General features: G+C 40.5%; 1 protein-coding gene across 2 annotated transcripts; it reads left to right on the top strand.

Annotated features, from left to right (window-relative positions):
* Nucleotides 1-10,959, top strand: LNP1 (leukemia NUP98 fusion partner 1). 2 transcript variants are annotated; one of them, XM_005506675.3, is made up of 4 exons: nucleotides 1-137; nucleotides 1,513-1,756; nucleotides 8,319-8,564; nucleotides 10,619-10,959. In XM_005506675.3, exons 2-4 carry the CDS (start codon nucleotides 1,607-1,609, stop codon nucleotides 10,823-10,825), a joined length of 603 nt encoding a protein of 200 aa, XP_005506732.3. In that variant the 5' UTR covers nucleotides 1-137; nucleotides 1,513-1,606; the 3' UTR covers nucleotides 10,826-10,959. The 2 variants fall into 2 exon arrangements, with proteins under 2 accessions (XP_005506732.3, XP_064918413.1); XM_065062341.1 differs by having other exon boundaries at nucleotides 10-137; nucleotides 1,516-1,756.
* Nucleotides 10,960-15,080: the final 4,121 nt, after the last annotated feature.

Raw genomic sequence — 15,080 nt, 5'->3', positions numbered from 1 at the left:
CTCTGCCAAGAAAGCAGCCTGATGCAGGTTTGGTTGTGTCTCCAAGCTCTGATATGCAGCACCTGAGGATATGCCGTCTGCATACACATGTACTGCAGGTCCTTGTGCTAATCATGGCCTTGCCTGCCCTGGATGAGGTAAAACTCGGGCACATAGGCATGCGTGACCAAATGGTTCTTCATCCCTATTATTCAGAGTGAAGGGTTCTACATCAGAGTATTTTACTAAAACCTCACCCCTACACCCACAGGAATGAAACTGGAGGGTTTTTTACTGCATCTGTATTGCTAAATAGGTTGGGACAAGGAGCAGAGTTTAATGCTAGACTGTTATGTTAAATTGCCAGCAAGCTTTTTGGCATACTTCTGGCCAAAGCCAACTAGCATCTCCACAGCAATACCTAGGCATCAGAAGAACACTAGCTACCTAGAACACACCAAAGACTGCTTCCAATACAAAGTTAGATTTGCGTCTTTTCCTCCTTTGCAGTCTTCCAACACTATCCCTACAGGCTCTACAGCCTGAAAGCCCTTCTCCTTGTCTTTCTGTCAGGCATGTAACACATCTTCCAGTTCCTTACTATAAAAACAATGGGTTTATGGGCCACAGCAGAGTTTTCACATTATATAAAATATTTTGAAATAAAAAAGACACAAAAATTACAACAAATTATTACAGGGATGGTGCATTATGTAAAGCCTCAAGGAGACCCACAGCACAAACACCTCGTAGGCTAGATGTGACCAGTCTAGCCACTTGGTCTTGGGGCCAGAAATCGGTTCCCAGCCCTGTTCTATTGTGTGGTATATACAGGGCCCATATGGCTTAAACCCCAGGCTGGTGAGGAGGAATCTGACACATTTTTTACTCTGTGTGCCTTCAAGTGAAACAGGGCCTCTTATAAGCCTGATGTGGCAGATGAAATGTCTCTAGTGAAAAGCAGCTGACGCAAGTTTGCTCTGGCTGTCATAACCCAAAAATGAACATGCAGTTTCTTCAGGCTGGACTTTCTTCTACTTAGGCAGATCATGTTTCCTGAATATTAAACGAAGAACAAAGACAATAGAAGTCAGAAGGGAAGCCAGTGTGGGAAGAGTGGGCCATTTCTCGTCCCTCCCACTGAGCCAGTTAGGCTTCTGCAAGCAGCTGTGCCATCTTCTGACCACCATCAATATGTCAATTCTGCTTCTCAAAATCACAAGCCTGCTTTGGGTTCACGTATGCACCTCCCAGGCATGTAACTGTGAGCAATTCTCCATTGGTATTGACAGCTGGTGCAGTCAGCAGCAACACACAGGGAGTAGCTAACACATTTCCCTTCCCACCAACCCCCTACGGCAGTGTCATATTGGACATTGCTGTTATGGAAAGGTTAAAAGAAACCTTGTTGAAAAGAGATGAGAAAGGATTGATTCCATGTTTAGACAGTGCCCAGGGCTGCCGTGGGATGGGTTTTGGGGGATGGAGTGTAGAAAGCGTGGTTGAAACTGTGTCTCTGCTTCCTCTTGTCAGCAGAACAGTGTGAGGCCGTTGGCTTGGTGGTGGCATTTGACCTTGCTTTTCCTTGTCTGATTGGGAGACCTCCCCAAGTTTGAAGCATCTGTACATGGAATATGAAGAGGATGATGATATTTCCTTTGCAAAATGGATGAGCAGCTTCTGGGGCCATGACTTGATCTATGATGGTGAGAAAGAGGGTAGAGGCTACAAGAAGTATCAGACGCGACTCTTTAGTGAAAGGAGAGCCTCCCTTCCGGTAAGAGCTGTGTACAGTTTTCTCTGTGTGTGTATGCATGGTTTATGCATAAACTTAAGTGCCATCTCCAGGGACATGGACCTAGAGATGTGTGAGGATGAACATGGTACACCTTGCCAAGGAAATTGAGTTCCTACTGGCAGCAGCTGGTTGTTTTTTGAACTTAGCTGCCTGCCAGGGTCAGACTTCCGCTGCCTTTGCAATACAAGAAAACTGTCAAACTCCAAGATAAGGGACAATATGAGCAGAAATGTAAAGAGGGTGTAATAACTGCCTAACTATGTATTACAATGTTCTGTCTGCTCAGCGTGACCTGTCAGAGATCAAAGCATTTTTGCAACTGGTGTATGTAAACATTATCTTTAGTGGGTCTGTTCCCATGTGTAAAACTATATAACCCCATATGTATTCATAAGTTTTGGACCTAATTCTGCAACTATACTGTCTCCAGAAAGTCGTATGCTTTACTCCCTGGGATTTAACCGTTTGCGGGTATAACTTCTAATATAAGCTAGAGAACACAGTCCCTTGTGGTTTAAAATATCTGACTCTGAAGATAAGGATGCAACACCCAACAAAGCTTATTGTACTGTGAAGTAACATTTTAAAGTAGAAGTAAGTTCTTTATTCTCAAATGAACAAAATTGTTGGGAAAGGGGCAGGGTTCATACACAGAAGCAGGTTTTTAAGGCAGTTTGCAACTATCTAACTGATAACGACCATAAAGATAAACTGAAAACAGCAGTTCGCAGTCTGCCCTTTACTTGAAGACAGTTGCTTTTATTTCAGCTCTAAAAAAATGTTCAGGTGGTCCAAACCTGTCTCTTTTTTCCCAACTACATCAGCTGGCTTACCAAAGATACTATGTTTCCTTACAAACCACTTTTCACTTTTATCCTGAGATCATTATGGCTGCAAAAAAGCAAATGCTGTTATATTGGGGAGAAACAGCTGATCTTTTGCAAACTCTTTTTCTGCCATGCTGTATTTTCACCTTGCAAGTTCTCTTTCACTGGAGCTGCTGTGTTTTAACCTGTGGGATTTTTTGTTTTAAAAAAAAAATTTACTAAGAAAAACAAGGGAGACCCAAACCGTCTCTCCCTCTTTGAATTAATGGAGAGGCTGAAGATATAACCTTCATTCATTAGTTTTGAACGGATCAGCCACATTTGTTATTTACAGTTGTATTTCACCTTGGTCACAGATCACAAGACAGACTCTGAGCTAGAGTTTTGCTCATGGATTCCATCAGAATGCCTGAAAACAGAATGTTTATTAATTTTTTAAAAATTAATTTTACTATATTTTAATTTTATCCTTCAGAGACCTATGCATATGTAATTTCTTTTGGCCCCAATACAGAATGAAGTGTAACAACTTAGTTTAAATCACTTTCCATTTGGCAAGTTGCTGAACACATCTTTGTGTATAGTTCTGTGTGTATTTTTATGTGCACACCTACATCTCATTTGAAGCATGTTCTTATACTCACTTTGTTAAAAAGCTATTTAAATACTTAGCTAATAGCCATTCAAATACTTTGCTACAGGTGCATCTCTGAATCCATACCTAGAACTTGGGTTAAGTTAGCTGACAGAAAGAGAAGACTCCGTCTTTTGACATTACTATTCAATGAGTCTTTCTCCAGCAGTATTGTACAAGAGATATAAATTCCAGCTGCTTTATTTCTTAGTGCCAGAAATTTACTGGAGGAATTAGAAGGGAAGACTTGTTTGGGGATTTTATGATTCAGGGATGAATTTTGAGCTGAAACTTTTTAATTTGGAAATCTCTGACTAGCTTCTAGTAAAGAGCACTAAAACATGTTGTCTTAAAACACATCTAGAAGTTAAACAAATGGATGCTAATAATTCCTCATAAATACCTTCAGAAAGAGCATCTCCTTGTTAAGAGCAATAACTTGCTATTTTACCTGGATGTGTGTTTTTGACAGTTACAATAAATTATAACTGTAAGATTCATTATTACAAATGATAACTACTGTAAGATCCAAATCAGTAATTAGTTTTAGTTAAGTATAATCTTCATTTTATTAGAACAGTGCTATTAATCGAGAGGAAAAGTAACTGAGATTTAGACTGTATCTCTTCTCTAAGTTACCACCACTGCAGCAGATCACAGTGTACCCTTTCTTCTGTCTCAACATTGTAAATGGAGATGACTCCCCTGTCTGGGTGAAAACAAAGTCAGCAGGCTCTGACTGACACAGCTGTTGGCAAAAGTTCCTTGTGCAGATCCAAGGGTACTTCCCAAACAGCACTGCCAGCACACTGTGTCTCCTACCCAGGGCTGGTACACAGTGAGTGCATCAGCAATAGTGCAGTCCTGCCCACATGAACTGCATCTGCACCAGGGGCATGTTGGTATTACATGGCAAAATGCTAGTGGTATAGCACAAAAGGTTTTTTTGTGTAATGCTGGAAATTACTTTTAGCTCGAAACTGGCAAGTTGTTCTCTGAAGTTTTTCCTGTGCTGTAGAAAGACATTGAAGCCACTACTCCCACCTCAAACATGACAGTAAACTCCTGTCACATCCTATCATGGTAGAGGCCTCCAAAATGTGGATTAAACTTTGTAGAATAACTCCAAAATGAACAACCATTTTTATTATTTTTTCCCAATATCTTAGTATACCTCACAAACATTACTGAGTTGAGTTTTACAAAATGATTTTCTATTGTCATTCCCATTTTGCAGAGGGGAACACAAGATTATATTCATCCTTCTTCACTTGGTCACTGGCAATACAGGCTAAAACTTGCAACTTCACTCCCTTGAAAAGTATTGGAGATGTATATGTTACTGTGGGCCAAAACTGAATGTTACCTGGGGAGGACCAAGTTAGTAATCTCTTTCCATCTCCTTTACTTAGCTTGTCTCCCTGGCAAACTTTAGACACATTAACAGCAATACCCTCTTTGAAGCCTCTGGCTACAACTTCTCGACACATTCTAGTTATTCTCCATCATTTTGGTTCCAGGCAGTTTCTTACCTCCCAGGTGTTTTGTTGCAGAAAAAGACAGGAGGCAAAGGAGCACTGATAAATGTTTTACTATGCTATCCACCTTAGACATTGCTGCTCACAGGAGAGAATCTGATAGAAACAGCTGAGAGTGGGGGCAGAACAACTGACTGCTGTTGAAGTTACTAACATTTAATTTAAACTAAAGTCAGACTGAACATCTACCCCAATATTGTTACTACAGATCAGTTGGAGCCTAGGGCAAAACATTTTTAAGGAATTTCTGCTTATCTATAAGCTTCTCAGAAGGAAAGTAAGCTGTGGGACAGCATCTGAATGTTAGATGTTCCAAAATATTCTTAAAGTACTGGAATAATTGTGTAAACTTCAGCAAACAATGAACACTTGGGCTAACACACTGAAGATTAGTTTTCTTACTGACAGCTGTGCAAGCCCTCATATCAAGTCCCAAAGATGGAAACAATTACCTTGACTTCAACCAAAACTGAGAAAGAGAATAGACAAATTACATTGACATCAATTTCATTAAGTATTTTTGTTTGTGTACTTTTTGTGTGGTGTAGATGGGCAATTAGCAAAAGATTAGCTGTTGTGTAAATAGATACACTGAACATGATTTGCCTTTACACAAAGGCTCCAGCAGAAAAAGGGAGTGCTACAGGGAGTGAGAAACAACCTGTGAGAACATGCTTGGTGCTTCTGGCTTTCCCAGCACTGGCAAAAGTTCCCCATTTTGACATAGAGGAGCATTTATCATTCTTCCTTCCTGTGCCTTTTCCCTTGTTTCACCTCCTCCCCACTTCTCCAGTTTAAGAACTACTCAAGGTCAGATCCTTAGAGTCAGAAACCAAGGGGAGTTTGCTGAAGAGGTACCAGATGTAGGCACAAGGCAGCTACTGGTGCATGGACAGGAACAAATACCTGGGCTGTGCTCAGAGACCTTTGGCAAGTGAGGACAGCAGCAGTAGATGGACAATGAGTGTGCAGATACAAAGGCAATCTCTATTGTCAGCAGCTGCTGAGACTTCAAGAGATGAAGCATAAATTAAAGCAGTCTTCAGCCATTCTTATCTACAGTGTTACCAAGTAATCAGTTTGGCACTGAATGCATGTATTAAATCTAAGAAGCAGGTAGAAAGCCACATGACTTTTATCTAAAGTCAGTGCCAAATTTGCCTTATCGCTGAGCTTCATTTTGTGACTCTCACGGTTCTCCACAGAGTCAGTCTTAAATAAAAGAAGACTAATGTTCTGTGCTAGTTATAGCCATGAAATGTTCATGCTTGAGCAGTTGTCTTAACGCTCTTGTCCTCTGTAGGGTTGTGTCCATAAGACAGCAATATGCTGACATGCTCTCCTAGCTATGGTTGTTCATATCATGCAAAGGCACTGTGAGAGGAGGCACAGTCACCGTAATATGATTGCACAGGTATGCATGTGTAGCTCTACCCTTAGTCTACAGAGGAAGGCCTGTCCCTCTTCTGGACCATTGTTGCCATATCAGTTTGCAAACTGCAGTCCTTTTGTTAAGGGCTTAACTATAATTCTGTCTGTGAAGGGAAATTAAAAAGCAATGTCTTAGTAAAAGAAAGCACTTACAAACATTGCAAAACACAGTTGGTAGAATACCATCCCTGTTTTAGCTGTCCTGGATTTTTTTGCCCAAACCCTCTAAGAACTAATACCAGTGACATAATTTTTATTTCTAGGAAACTATGTATGTTGATGCCATTAAAATGACACAGAAGACATTTAGCTTGCTGAGCTTGACATGGAATGCATACTTCTGTGCCTCAAGCACAATGAGATTGCTTTGATGCTTTTTTAAAACAACAATACAATATGACCTTACAGAAATTACAGCAGTATTGATTGGTTTGAAACCAAAGTAAAAATAGCACGGCAGAAATCATTACCGCTACTCTCAGAGGCAGTCGATAATACTAGTCACTGAAGTAAGGTTATGTCTGGAAAAGAAATTGAACCAGAACCATACGAAATGAAAACTCTTCAGTATCAGGTGTAAGATTTCTTATTTTTAGCACCTCTCCTCAAGCCAGTCTAATGTGATGTAGTCACGAGCATATGGATGCACAGCCTCACTCTTCAGAGAAAGGCTGCATAGGTCCCTGTTGTGCTGCTGCATTTAGAATAGCATCTGAGCCAGAGTAAATGGAAATGTATACAGGAGATTTTTCCAGTCACTTGGAGTCCGAGGTTTGTAGATCCACATGGCCACTACACCAAGTTGGTTTAGCCACTGTACCAAGTTGGTTTAGCTTTCCACTGGAATTTTTTAAAAAACCAACCAACCAAAAAAATCCCAAAACACCAGCACCTCCAATAAACCCTACTGTGAGCATAGGGTTTTCTCCTGGATTTTCTTAGAAAGCATTTCAGGATCTGTGAGTTAGACCTTCAGTTGTATAAACAGTCACAGCTCCCTTGAAGTCAGCATAGCTTCTCAGGGTTACTCAGCAGCTGAAGACTTAGCACCAGGCTTATACAAAACATAAATGCATTCAAACATGTATGCCTGGAGCACTCTGACACCTACGGGGCGGCCTCATTTTTGGCACCTCCTATCTCTCTCTCTCACAGTTTTCACTACCTGAATCTTAGCAGTGTTCAGTTACTCACCCCAAAAGAGCACCAGCAGCTGGCAGGCTTTGGTGCATGCCTGGGTCTCTGTGGTGGCCTTCTCACCCATCTCTTCTGCAGGTCAGTCTTTCTAAAACCACCAATACATGACTCCACAGGACATAGCAGTTCTGCATCAGTTTAATCTCTTTTACAGACGTTCAATTAAATACAGCTGGTGCAGATAAATTTTGATCTGCATGTCAGGCCTGAGAGAATTAAACAACATGGAAACTAAACAACTATCTATTCTCTCACCACTTTACCCCTACAAATGTAATTATAGGAAGCCCGCTTCCTAGTATTTTTCAGGTAGGAACGTGTCCCTCAGTGCTTTGAAAGTGCTTCCTTATCAGTTCAGGACAAACATGCCTAAGAAACCAGCAGAAAATTCAGACCTGAGAAACAGAGCATCTTGTCTGCATGCAGGTCATGCTGAAATTTTGACACAACTGGGCTAGAAATGGTCACTGTCATGCTCAAACATCTGATAAGAGCTGGAGCATCCATGGGTCAAGTTTGGCTCATCTGGCCAGAAAAGGCTGGGTCTTCACTTGTTGAGAGTCTTGCCTAGAACCTGCCGTGAGATGCAAGGCCTGAGTTTTTGAGGTTATGGAGGGTCTCAGTTCCTTTTAATGTCAGCAGCCACTAAGAGGACCCAGCACACTTTAAATTTGAAACACGCATTGGGGTGCCAAAAGTTAGATACTCAAAACCAGGAATAAAAAGCAAATTCTGCTGCTGCCTCTGGAAAAAAAACCTCTTGGCAGTGTGATTCTCGTGATTCTCCTGCATATTAAAGGAAAGATATAGGAGTTTCTGCACCGTTGTTCAGAGAACACTCTGTGGTAGCAAGAATCTGTCCTGTGCGCTCTGCTTTAATATTTAATACTCAGCAAAGACCTCTTGTTTTTCAGGCCAGGCTTTCTTCCTTCCATACAACACGACTTCATGCTTCTACCAAAGGCTCATCTTCAGGCCATCTCAAGGGTTCCAAGGAATTTAAAGAAGACCAAGATGTCAAATGCCACTGCCACAGCAAGGCAAGCAGAACACCGTCAGCAGACAGCTCATGCTCAGAGACAAGATCAAACTCCATCCAGGAATTTGCAGAGTCCTTTGAAAAACAATTGCATCTCAAAAGCAAACGCTCGGTTTCTTTGGTAGGTAACAGCCAACTTAAGATCACTTCAGAAGAAAAAAACCCCAGACAATCAGCAAGCAGGATGGGTTTTTCCCTGGTATAATTGCTGTGGCTTTGCTGGGAGAAAAGCAGAAATAAACTTGAATTAGAATTTATCAGATTACGTGGTCCTTACAGTAGTAAAAACAAGGTTAAAGTGGTAATATCATCAGTATGACAATTCTTGATGTAGTGTTACCATCTAGACATTAAGAAATGTGTATCCTCAAAATGAGACACAACACTGGTTGTGACAATGTCTTCAGAGGTTTCTACAGCTGTGCCAAAAAAAATGACAATCTAAAACCAGGTTTGTTTCACTTTTGCTGTAAGACCCAGCTCTCATTCTCACTGCTGCTGACCTAATTTAACCATATATAATGTTATCTCTAAGACTGCCAGACACCGTGGTGTTTGAGAGGCTTCTGTTTTACCCCTTGGGAATCCATCCATCTGCTTTCTTCAGTGCCACCGCACAGCTGCAGCAGCAGCTATTGCTATAAGTGACTGAATGTATTTTCACTGTAAGGGCATGCAGCCAGCCCAGGATTCTCTCCCCATTGCATCTTTTCCCCATCAGTCTGTCCTGAGGCATGAACATTTTCTGTATGATTTATGCAGATGAAATAGCCAATAAAAACCTTTTTGTCTATGACACTTTAACAGATTTTTATTATGATGTTACATAATATCTAGCGTATCATACAATGGAAGAAAAGGTAATAAACACTAACTCACCTTTCAGATATACACTATGAAATTCAGTCACCCTATTGAAAAAGCTGTGCTTGAATAACTCTTGACATTAGCACCAAATAACAACAGAAGGAAGGATCTTTTTTTCAGTTTGTTGACACTGACAGTTTGTATGTAGAAGTAATTTTCAGTTTTCTTTGCAGACCTTCTGTGCAGCAACAAGGGGGAAAGTAAAATCTCTTTTCAACAAGAAGCATCATTGCATGATTAGTCCCACAATTATAGTTGCTGCATGCCCAGTCATCTAAGAATATGCAGAATTATGGTGATGACAACCCTGTTATGCCATTGTTTAGATTTTAAGTGCATTCTCTCATTTTTTTTTTCCCCTTTAGGAACTACTCAGAATTTATTTCATTTGAAACTTCACGTTGCCCCACGTGCCAAAACTCACCAGTGGTTGTCTGGTTTATCATTTATCATTTCTCAAAAGTGCCTTTTGCTAGAAAGTCTATGAGTGTGTCATAATTGTATGATAGGTATAGCGAGCATAATGTATTAAATCCAGCTTCAGTTTCAGTTAAAAACATGGATTCTGGTACCCTTCTGCAATCTGCATTGAAAAGTGCTGGGCTCTATTTTTAATTATTTTTCAAGTAGACTAAGTTGTTGTCATTCCCTCAGTCACCGTTGAAGTTTGGGAGATATGAAGGACTTGAGAATCTCAAAGAATTGAGTAATAGGTGTTAGAGATCTAAAAGGAAATTTGAGAGTGGGTTTAAATGTGTATCTCCAAATAGGGCATTTTTTTTTGCATTCAGAGCTCTGTGGGTGCGATTCACATCACCGTGATCACACAGGTTAAAATAAAAGTGGGGGAAAGGAAATCCCATTTAATCTCCTTCCCTGCATATTGCTTTTCTCTTATAAGCGTGGATTTAAAGACAGTTCACGACCTTCAGCACTTGTTTCAGTGAGATCTTTGCAGCTAGCACTGCACAGCCCCCTGGCACATAAGCATGGATCGTGTGAAAGGACAGAAATATGGAGTCTGGGCTGAAATCTCAGAGCATCTCCCCTTTTCCCCTCCTGTCTGCTCTCCCTCTAAAGTCCTCTGGGTAGGTGACTCTCCCATCATACACAGAGTATAATAAAAAAATACTTTGCCTCTTGCTGAGTTTTAGCCTGGCTGGCTGGGGCCTTGAATTTGAGCGAATCTTGGTGAGGTAGGTAACTGGAATATTTTATTACACATTGCTAGTGAAATAAAACAATGAGGTTTTTTTGTTCATGTGGGAATCACTTTTAAGTCACTGATATTTTTTTCCTGCCTTTTAGCAACCTGAAGGCATGAAGGAGAGAAGAGAAAGAGAAAGATTGCATTTGAGAAAAAGCAAGTCTCACAAGGGTGTCAGAGAGAAATCAGAGCCAAGGAGAGAGCGGGAAGAAGATGAAAGTTCTGAAGTTTTACCTGCAAAACACAACAGTTTCCATCACAAGCCACAAGCAAGCATTGAGAAAGGATATTTATGCACAGGCAGCTAGAACACGTGGAGATAATGAATTTTAACACTCCCTTGAAGAGCAGAGGGAGCATTCTTGTTTTGTTTTGTCTAGAAAAGGACTGTTAGCTAGAATAAACCCTAACATGTAAAATAAATGTAAAATTCAACTGCATCGTTGACACCATGTTACTGCTTTCCTGTCTTTTTCCATTAGGAATATGACCCTTGTCATAGGAGGAGCGTATCTGTAGTAAGATCCAAGTTAGCAATTAAACAGTGTAAGAGGGTTTCAGGCAAATTTAGCATTGCAGCAGGACAGAGGTGTATCTTTTCATTTAAGAGGAGAGCGTGTATGTTTTACAGAGCTGTGCAGACTTATCTGACATGTCATGTTTCTGTTTTAATTGCAAACACACTAATTGGTAGGTTTGGGAAGGAAAAAAATATGCATAAACAGACAGCTGCTTCCTGGCCCTGACATTCACTTAGGTTTGCATTGGAAACAGGTATCTTTTTGCTTTCACAATCTCCCAACTCCAAATTTATGAAAGTAATAGACAAGAAGCCCGCATGTTCTCATCAACACCTCCTTGATGTCTCACTTCTCTCTGCTTTCCCTGTCCCTATGCAATATGACACTTGCTTCTCTGGCATCCCCCAGCCCTCTCCCATGTCCTCAGTCCCATTTCCCCGGTCACACAACTAATTTTTCTCTCAATTTTAACATCATCATCTTGCTTCTTTTGTGACTTTTGTCATCTCCATTTACTACTTTGGGAGATCTGCTACCAACTTCTGCTACATCTCTAGTTTGGCCTCATCAAAATTTGAGCCTTGCTGAAAGCTCTTCTGTAAAAGCAGAGATGTTCTGTCTCTCATACTTCCATACTATATCTTCAAGGATTTGCCACACATTCAGGATGAGGCATCGCAACCTTTTCCCCTTTTTCCCTTTTCTAGAACTAGGGCCAAACCAAGAGAATGGGAACTGGCGCTGCCTATGGTAATCAGGACTTAGGAAAACCCTGTTTCCTCTGGCTGAAGATCTCCTGAACTCAGGTGTAAATCTCACCAACTGTAAGTAAGATTTCCTTCTATGCAGACGAAATCCACCTCCACATACTCATAAACACATACACACGCCCACAACCTCCGCATGTCCCCCTTCTTCAAACACTAAGTCTTCCCTGCAGTGAAGAACCCTGCCCTTTTTGGGAATCATTTCCCCAGGCCTAGTATAGAGAAATCCTGCTTTGGATAATGCAGTTAGAGAAGAGAGAAGACTAATGAAGTCATGAACAAAAGTCAAAGTCTACTGGGTATTTTCCTGTGATTTTCTGTAATTAACAAAGATCTCATTATTTTACTTTAGAGCCTTAATTTTGAATGTTCAACCTTTTAAAAGCTTAGGGCATCCTTAAAACTTTGTAACACTTATCTCCATTAAAAGATTGTTTTTCTTTTTAAGTAGGACTTTGGGGGATATATAAGAAAGCAATTGAACCCCTGCTAATGCTTGTAAATTGCTTCTTGACTGGTAACATCTATTATAAATTAATAAATCCAATGAAAAATGTTGTTCCTGTGCATAGTTCCTGTCCTCTCCAATACAGATTGAATTTTCATGAAGTTCTTCTGTCAGCCAAAACTTCCATGGAGACGATTTTCCTCTTATTCTCAGATAAAGCCTCTCACATACATCCTTTCATGTAGGAGCCTGCTGTCATATCTCATGAGAGCTGAATGTTGTGGCTGCATCAGATTTGCCTGGATTTCAGAGCATCAGCCTCCTCCTCCTTCTGTTTTCCAGCCAGGTTTACTCAACAGGTCCATCTGTATCCCAACAGAATTTGCAAAAAGCTTGCATTTGTGAGACTAATGGGCTGGCTGTACACCACACTGATGAAAAGAAAACACCAAAAAGAGCTAAAATAGAAAACCGGTGTACAGCTTAGCAGGTCTGCCTGCAAACAGCTCCCACATCTATCACTGAACCCCATCTTTCCAATGGGATCCATAGTATGTAAGTATTTGTGTCTTTTCTGAACTGGCCCATCAGCACCATGGTGTGACTCTGGAAACAGAAGCTTTAAATAACATCCTCAACACCGTCCTGCTTAAATCACTAAAAATGTTTACTCAAAAGTGTTTTCTTTTGCTTCATATCATGCATGATTGGACCAGCAGCCCTTTCCAGTTTAGTCCCATGTAGTCTGATAGTGTTACTTAGAAAGACTGAAACTTGCATGATAGAATGACATAATTCTCCACATAAATTAACAATTATTCCATAATGAATCGGGCATTTGGGAAGGAAGGTAATAATTCAAAGAGGAATCTGATTGCAAATGTGTGGCTTATATTTCTATTTGCACAGAAAGTGGAAGAGGGTTATGCCACTAGTCAGAAGGACTCCAGGGGTTTTTCATCTTCACAGTAGGTCACTAGTTTGGTCATGACAGACATAAAAAATAGTCACTGCCTTGATTCCCATCCCCAGTTTCCAGAGCAGCAGGGCTGGCTGCAGGCGTTTTCTGCACACACACCCATTCCTAGGCAAACACTTTGCTTTTTCTGCTCTTTTCAAGAGTGGGATGGCTACAAGTTACATCAGTCTAAACCTTGGACGCGAAGGAGGTCAGTTAGTGGGAAGCAAAGACATAGGGACCAAAATAAATCTTTTCCAAAATGCCCATTAACAGGTGATGTTGAAAACCTGAAATGGTTTTACAAGAGAGGGGAACCACCAGAAGTTGGCTGATGTTCCCACTCCAGGCTGGCTGGCAAAAGCTGACCTGACTCAGAAGCACATGAAGGACATTTTAAACTTGCTGTGCCTCATGGGTGGGAGACCATGCTCTGGTTAAATGCTCATCTTGGTGGATCCTTCCCAGTGCTTCAGGCTAACTAGGAAGTGCTCCTGTGGGAAGTTATGGCATGGGCACATACAAGCATTTCAACAGCAAGATCCAGTTATAGGCCAGTGTTTATGAGAGGGCTAAGAAGAGGACGTCAAGTGTGGTTACCTCATTTTTTAGGTGATCATTCCCAAAGCAAAATATTTATGCTTGCTTCTGATGTATTGTTTAATTGCAGTATGGGTCTGAGGATGAATTAAATTTGGGGTATTTGTTAACATATCACATATCAGTATATAAAATTCCAGACCCTGCAAAGGCAAAATGAAGCAATAGCTATATTTATGTACCTGCTTGCAACAATCCTTTCTAGGAAAAAATAGGAAATATTTAAATGCAGAAATAAAACAAAACAACCAGAATGTATAACTGAACAAGAATGTACTACCCATTAAAAAAAGAAACCTAATATTAAATATAAAAAAACCAAAAACATTTGCCTGCACTTTTTTGTTCTTTAACATAAAATAAGGTATTTGGGTAACCACAGCCCTGGCTCTGAATGCATTCAGTGTATATGTGAGAGGTATAAAAACACATAGAGATACAATCAAACCTGACAACCAAAATTATTCCCACAGAAATGAATCATAATCATGGGATCTTGAGTTTACACGGCCATCTGCCGAAACCACTGAAAACAAACAGGTCTTGAAATTTGTCCAGAAACATATTACAGCCAAAATCTAGTCATTCAATGAGAGAAGTGGATGTTGAAATCCAACGAACTTCATAGATAATGCCCTGCCTGCAGTTTTTGTGCCAGAGCTTTTGGTAACTGTGTATGAACAAATGCTAAAATAAACCCAGTCATCATAGAAAACATTGCTTGTAGGGTGTTGATTTTCATGTACTGTGTTGTTTTAGATTGGATTGACAGATAATATTACTTCTATTAGGAGGGTCCCCCTGAGTCCTAGCCCAGTCTCTACTGTACTTTGGAAAAAGACACCACCCTCTCTCAGCTGTGGCTTGACTTTAAGGCCAGACAGAAAATAGGAGAAAGAAGTGATACAAGGAGCATCAAAGACTAATGTTCTGTCATATTAGGGGAAGACCCACCAAAATTTGTGACAGTTGCATATGAATTTACATCAAAAAGCCTATGGAGTCCTTACAGAGGGTCCTCAGCCTGAAAAATTAGTCCTATTCCTGATATTGAAGTATCAAAAAGGAGTACTCTTTTTGTTCCAAAGCTTGAGCAGACGGATTCACAGGCACTGTTCCCCTAGGCTTCACTGCAACCATATCCTGTTATATCAGGTGAATGCTAAGGTTTTTGCCCTTTAGAAAGCAACCCTTCCTGAAATTTGATATAATGGATCTCAGTTGATATTCTGCTCTTCCTGTATGCACAAAATTAATCTTAAATATCTC

Source organism: Columba livia, chromosome 1 (assembly GCF_036013475.1).
Source record: "Columba livia isolate bColLiv1 breed racing homer chromosome 1, bColLiv1.pat.W.v2, whole genome shotgun sequence".
In the NCBI taxonomy this organism is placed as follows: Eukaryota; Metazoa; Chordata; class Aves; order Columbiformes; family Columbidae; genus Columba; species Columba livia.
Note: the sequence above shows the minus strand (reverse complement) of the source record. Positions and strands in the feature narration are given on the sequence as shown.

Bases quoted from the DNA above. Each gene is read 5' to 3' on its own strand.
- LNP1 (XM_005506675.3), top strand. From the start codon at position 1,607: ATGGAATATGAAGAGGATGATGATATTTCCTTTGCAAAATGGATGAGC. The intron at 1,757-8,318 runs GTAAGAGCTGTG...CTTGTTTTTCAG, and splicing joins AAAGGAGAGCCTCCCTTCCG to GCCAGGCTTTCTTCCTTCCA. The intron at 8,565-10,618 runs GTAGGTAACAGC...CCTGCCTTTTAG, and splicing joins GCAAACGCTCGGTTTCTTTG to CAACCTGAAGGCATGAAGGA.